This window comes from Rhododendron vialii, chromosome 8a (genome assembly GCF_030253575.1).
Source record: "Rhododendron vialii isolate Sample 1 chromosome 8a, ASM3025357v1".
In the NCBI taxonomy this organism is placed as follows: domain Eukaryota; kingdom Viridiplantae; phylum Streptophyta; class Magnoliopsida; order Ericales; family Ericaceae; genus Rhododendron; species Rhododendron vialii.
The window spans coordinates 31,889,780-31,896,404 of NC_080564.1; the positions used below are offsets into that span (position 1 = coordinate 31,889,780).

General features: G+C 39.7%; 1 protein-coding gene across 2 annotated transcripts; it reads right to left on the bottom strand.

The window, feature by feature from the left end:
* Positions 1–1,334: 1,334 nt before the first annotated feature.
* Positions 1,335–6,001, bottom strand: LOC131335375 (amino acid transporter AVT6E). Of its 2 annotated transcripts, none has more exons than XR_009202506.1 (2): positions 3,953–5,999; positions 1,335–1,718 (listed from the first exon to the last, which is right to left on the bottom strand). XR_009202506.1 is itself a non-coding variant. In XM_058370698.1 (2 exons), the coding sequence occupies exon 2, from the start codon at positions 5,682–5,684 to the stop codon at positions 4,206–4,208; it is 1,479 nt and encodes a 492-aa protein (XP_058226681.1). In that variant the 5' UTR covers positions 5,685–5,692; positions 5,784–6,001; the 3' UTR covers positions 3,774–4,205. The 2 variants fall into 2 exon arrangements, 1 of the variants encoding a protein (XP_058226681.1); XM_058370698.1 differs by lacking the exon at positions 1,335–1,718 and having other exon boundaries at positions 3,774–5,692; positions 5,784–6,001.
* Positions 6,002–6,625: the final 624 nt, after the last annotated feature.

A 6,625-nucleotide genomic window follows, 5' to 3' on the forward strand; every position in this document is an offset into this window, starting at 1 on the left:
GGTGAGAGACTGTGCCCCCATCAAGTGTTCCCCGGACCAGAAACACATCACGGGCACAACTGAAGTATTCCCACTATGCCCCCATGTGAGAAGTGAAAGGCAATAGTCTATTTGCTATGTATAATCCACTTGGAGTTTTTGCAACAAACAAAGAGTATGATTGTGGCTTCTGTATCAGCACACGAGGAGCTGTTTAAATACCCTTGTTTTCTGTAGTCGTTGCTTAATGCAACTGGAAAATTGCTCTGTTTTCAAGAAAACATGATTAAGAAGACTAAACAATATTTTTATTTGGGAAATGATTTTGGCACTCCAAATTCTAATAATCACGCTCCAATATTTGTCTTTTGATGCCTTGATGGTCATGTTATTTGGAGTGTGGTTATCAAAAAGTGGAGTGCTGGAATCGATTACCAATTTCAACGGAGGCAACTTTTCTGTAGCTTGTCCATTGTGGACACGCTCGGATCTCTTCGACACATTCATATTGTAGGGGTGGGCGAATAGAACGTCTAAACAAAAATTCAAGTTGATAGAATATTTTGCACCTGTTTTTAATTAGTGTTCCAATCGAGTGGTTTAGGGTTTCAATCAACTTGAATTTTCTTTCGTGGACAGGCCCTGCAATGTGAACCGCTCACAAGGATCAAGGTAAGTTCTTAACAGGCAATTTGTAAATAGGGCCGGTTTTGACTTTTCGGGGGACCAAAACCGAAAATTAAAGGTCGAGACCCTGTTTTGTTGGACTATTATAAGGGATATCAAATGAGGAGAAGCCCCTAAAATTCGAAATTTTTTGAAGGCCGACCATACCTCGAGTTTTATCTCAGGGCCAGCTTTGCCTGCAATTGAGTGCAAAGAAGCTGCTTCCTATTTTAAATCCTTCGTGTATTCATGTCGCAACAAACATTGATCACGGTTTCCCTAGTGAGGTGGTTAGTTGTTGAGATTATAATAGTGTTTAAGAGTTTACTAGGGGGAAGCCTTCATCATTCTGCACCTAATTCAGAGTTGTTTAGAAACAAAGACTGTTGACAATGAGATGATTTGATCAACACTTGTTTGTCATGCGTAACAAACCAGAATACATAATCCCGAGGTTTGGCCTCCACGCCTCCACGAGGTCGCATGTTCAAATCACACAAAAGCCAAATATTCCGAATCTTATGGTCATTGGAGGTTTGCTCGGTTTTTAGTTTCAGGACCCTGGAATTAGTCATGGCGTGCACAAATTGGCCTGGACATCTAGTTACGAAAAAAAACTGAAATGCATAAACAAGTAAACAGATAGCAGAGAATACACATGCTTTGTCTATTACCTATATGAAGAGAAATAAATAGACCTCAGACTGGGGCACGTGAGCCATAGGACCACAAACTTATCATTTGAGTATCGCACTTGCAAGTTGCAAGCACTCTAAACAAAGGCCCCTTTACTATTTTATCTTGATCATTAATGCCCATATCATAGAGAGGTACTTTACTCATTATTTGTTGACGTGGGCATAAATGCCCACATAAATATCAAGGTAGTTCTAGTGGCAACAAGCCAACAAGGATAAGCTGTAAACCTAGCGAGTTCGAAACTTGCCAACCTCTTGGGGTCGGGCTGCAATAGAGAAATCTCTTGTAAATCCTCTAGTTTCGGCACTGATGACTTGTCTTTTGACCGGACAAAGGGAAAGAGTTGAGGTGCGCGTAAGCTGGCCCAGACATTCCTGACACACCATGAAAAAAGAGATGAAGAGATACAATGAGCATTTGTGAGAACCAGGGCCTAAACGAACCATATATATACCTACGACAAAAGGTAACATGGGTTTTTGGATTTACATTATAGTTTGCCAGATCTTAAGAACTTCATTCATGAAAGGAGAAAGACACAGAGAAGCAAGATATGCAGGAGCAGAAAAGGAGAACCCAGTAGAAAATGAATATCCGTAAATAATTTGAAAATTAAGCTACAAGACCACAACGTAGGCACGAAGTCACAGTAATAGGCTGAAAACTAAAGACAACCGTCTGGGAAGGATCCAAATGGGCAGCATACCGAAGCGCAGTAGGAAGCCACATCCTTCATCATTTCTCAGCATTTCAGAAGCAAAAAATGAACGCTCAATAACCAAATAGTAGTATTAAATTGGCAGCACTTGTGCTGCATCTTTCTAAGAAGCCTCTTCAAACAAGTGTAAATAGTAAATAGAAGTAATGTGACTATGTTCTTCCCTAACATTGGCGTTCGAAACAAGTGTAAATAGTAAACTAAAGGATACAGATCCTCTTGCTTATGAGGTTTGAAGAGCTTATGATACTTTAAGACACATAAAACAGTTCTCAGGGCACACAATAAATTTTACACCACCTTGCTCCTGGCTGAGACAACTCAAAACCCTATGCTCCATGATCCTCCTAGAAGTATAAAATATTTGTGTCGGACACTCGACCCTCAGATAAGGATGTGTGATCCTGACATACTTAGTTGGACATATGCCTAGCAAGCATTATTTGATGAATCGAATTCACCATGAACGACGCAGTGAACTCCTCTATTATCCATGAACTACCCTAAGGCACTATGTAAACACCATGTATCTGAGAATTGATAGAAATATAAAAGTAAATTAGAATATTTTGGTGTATCCCTGAGTGGTTAAGATGGAATAGGATAAAGCGGACGCTTGGACACATACCCTTACCTGATATCCGTATCTGAGGCCATGTAACATAGCTCAATAGTAATTTATGCTAGCTTGATGTAAACAGTTTCAGTGGAACGAGCCCAATAGGATATCATGCGGCATCAACACCGAACTGATGCACATCTCTGATAAACCACATACTCAAAAACGTTCCAATTTTGCAAAAGGAAATATTTCTTTCCTCAGACACTTCTCTGGTTCCAGCAGTTCATCTTCTATTTCCTGTTCCAGATGAGCATTCTCATGCTAACATACAACTGTTTTACAGTTCTGTGATGAATCAGATTCTCTGGATGGCAACCTACGACATTGAAGATTTTTGTTTTTTGTCACATGAAATAGTTGATCCCTCAGACACTTCAGAAGATCATCTTCTATTTTCTGTTCCAGTTCAGTATTCTCTTGCTAAAATTTAGCTGTTTCACGGTTCTATCATGAATCAGATTTTTTATGCCCAATGGTTATCTTATTATCTATGACAGAGATGATTTTTCTGTCACGGAAATATTTCATTCCTCAGACACTTCTCTGGTTCCAGAAGACATTCTTCTATTTCTGATTCCAGTTGAGCATTCTTGTGCTAACACTAACTGTTTTATGGCTCTCTCACAAATCAGATTTTGGATGGCTATCTACGACAGAGATGATTTTTTTTTTGTCATCTTGGACCCAGTAACAAGTTCTATAACCTTATATCTTGATGTTGAGTCGTTTTCTATGGCTATGGCTGGTGTGTGTGTGTTACGTTGTACTATATTATTTGATATCTATGAAGTTTACATTTTCTCGAAACCTTATATCTTAATGTTAGTTATGAGAAGGAAAAAAAGTTGATGTCAAGAAGGAAAGTAAAAGAACCTAAGACATAGATGATTTCCAATTATAGTCTCTGATGCCCAAAAAAGGTGAAAGAAAAAAATCTTGCTATCTTGTGTAATTAGTCTGGGTGTGAAGTACGCAATATCCAGAGGGTGAAAACCATGCAATAAATGGTTTTTCTTTCACTCACACGATTCTGTCTGACTGTCTCCTTGTTCTAATTGGTACTGCACAGAAATTGTGATAGAATGCATGAACAAGGAAATATAAGCTGGATTTATATAGATCACGCTTAGAACTTAGAGAAACAATTTCTCATAAAAAATGAGTGTGAGTATTGTTCTATACAGACCTAGTATCTCACTTCTTTGGGTGGAGAGAAAATGAGAATAAACTCGTGCAGACTACGCAAAATTACAACACAAACAACTTACATGTGGTAGTTACGTTACGAGAAATACAAGGCCTTATCACCAGTTCCTGATCAAATCAGCACATATCGACATGATGTGTTGCAACATTCATCTCATTGGTGAACTGTCTACTTCATGCCAAATTATCTTCACTTCAGTGAACCGTACAAGGAGGGCAGCAACAATAAGAATTAGTGAAATTTACCCTTCCATTCTGGGGCGTTCATCAAATTGACACAGAAGTAAAGAATACCCTCGTTTGAAAAGGAGAGAGTTATTCGGATTTGCTTTTGAGACTATAGATATTTCCAACAACCCCAACGATGCTGACTATCATTGCCAATACCAACATGAACCAAGACAAAAGCTTCTCGATGTGGGTCAAACCATGCCCTTGTTTACCTAATCTTAACGCAATAAGCGACGGGAATATAAAACCCAACGAGACAGCCGTAGTTGCCCCTGTGAACTTAAAAGCAGTCCAAATGTTGGGAATCACTGTCGATCCGAGATATATAAGTAACAGAAGTACTGCAGTTAAGCCCAAAGACCTCTTCCTACTCTCAGACAGGGGAGCTGATCCCTCAAACACCAAGGAATCCACTGTTTGCCGGAGGGAGAAATGGATAACAGGGAAAACAAGAACCAAGTGGAAAACGTACCCGATTCGGACAATGTAGTTCAAAGCCGTGCTAAAACGAATTCCAAGGTCTTTATCGAAGTTAGTCAGCACATCGGCTTCAGTGTTCTTTCCAAAGAGTAGATAACCTGAAATGGCAGTTGAAGCATAAATCACAACGCAAAGAACAGTAGTGATCCTTCCAACTTGATTCATCTTCTGAATCGACCGTCCTTCAAGCTCATTATAAATAGGCTGAACATTGAAATGGCACACATAAGCATTCGACATGATTGGAATCACCACAAGCAAATCCAAAATAGCCTGCTTCGACCCAAAATCAGGTGTCATTCTTGGAGCCTCAATAGTGCCTTCAACAAGCTTAATAATCGCGATGAGGAAAGCAACCAAAACAAAGACAACAGCAAGAGCTACTGAAGCAGCTGAAGTCAAGCTCAACGAATCAATCTTATCCAAGGCACAAAGTGGTGCAAGAAAAATCACAAGGACAACTAAAATCACCAGCTTTCGATGATCCCACACACCATTTCCCAACCACTGATCAAATACCCCAACATGATGCAGTGAACCAGACATAACATCACCGATAATAATCAAGTAAACTACCAAAACACCGGCATTGTTCACAATTATGCAAATTTCGGACAAAATCCTAGCAGGCCTACCACACGCAGCTTGTACAACCTCACCATAAGAAGCCGCCTTACACTGAGCCGTAAACCGAACAAGCAATTCAACACTAAACTCAGAAAGAATACCCATCAAGAAAATCAAAACAACCCCTAAAACCAAACCCAAAACTTTCATTGTGGCGGGGAGGGCCATAATCCCGGCCCCGATAATCGATGTGGTGAGGTTAAAAACGGCCCCGTAAATCCCGGACCCGGTGTTGCTACCCCCGAAAATAAGGGGCAGGTTATCAAAATCGATGTCGTCGTCCATCTCCGGATCTACATTGTGTTGTTTCAAATGGTTTTGGTCACCATGTAGAGGGAGGAGTTTCAGAGACGTGTCTTTGGGAGAAGATCTAGGGTTTCTCGATCCAAAGTTATCATCTTGCAATTGTAATTCTACAAATGAGTTCTTGGGAAGAGCTGAATAATTACTTTCCATTTCTATAGCTGGTGAACAGATACAGAAAAATTCAAAATTTGTGCGTGCAAATGGATGTCTATGAATGCATAGAAATGGTGTACGGAAAAGATAACTTACGGATGGATTGGATGAACTTTTGTAATTTAGATTGAAAATAGGGAGAGAGATTGAAATTTGAAACCCTAGATCTCAGAGTCAACTGTTATCTTTCGATAACGTCCGAGGAGAGAGAGAGAGAGAGAGAGAGAGAGAATTGGAGCGGATCTATCTTATTGGACGATTTGGGCGTTGGAGTTCTGCGCCGTCTATTGCGAAAAAGCAGCTGAAAGTAGAGATCGTGTGGTGCGAGTGTAGTGTAGTTGTGTATGGTCGCAGAGCAACGATTGGCTGCCGGGACTCGTGACCCCACAAAAACAGTTGGATTTGTGGGGTTGCGTTCCGTTGACGAGTGATCAGTTAAAAGGCCGTTTTGCGCTCTCTCTCTCTCTCTCTCTCTCTCTCTCTCTCTCTCTCTTTTTAATTTATAATAATCCCTAAAAATGTAGATGAAATAAAAACTAAAAAATTGAGGTCATCTTTGGATAAGAAATTAGAAGAAAAGATGGAAAAATAATAGAAAGATGAATAGTTCGTTCGTTTTTTCCCCCTTCATAAATCTCACCATTCTTTTTTTTTTTTTTAATATAGAAAAAATATGTTTACTTAATAGAGCACTCAACAGGAGTAACACTACAATCGATGAGTTTGTTGAACTTAACTTGTGTTAGAACTCTCTCAAACAATAAATGTCTTGACCCAATGAAGTAGTCCTACTAGAAGATTAACCTTTTGAATCAACCTAGAATAATGAATATGGGGCGTGTTATGCATAGACCAACCGATGATTATTCCAGGTAGTCACCAAGAAAATTGACACATCTCTTCATAAGAATGCATCCGTCTAGAGCAAACACGTGTTG

Bases quoted from the DNA above. Each gene is read 5' to 3' on its own strand.
- LOC131335375 (XM_058370698.1), bottom strand. From the start codon at position 5,684: ATGGAAAGTAATTATTCAGCTCTTCCCAAGAACTCATTTGTAGAATTA.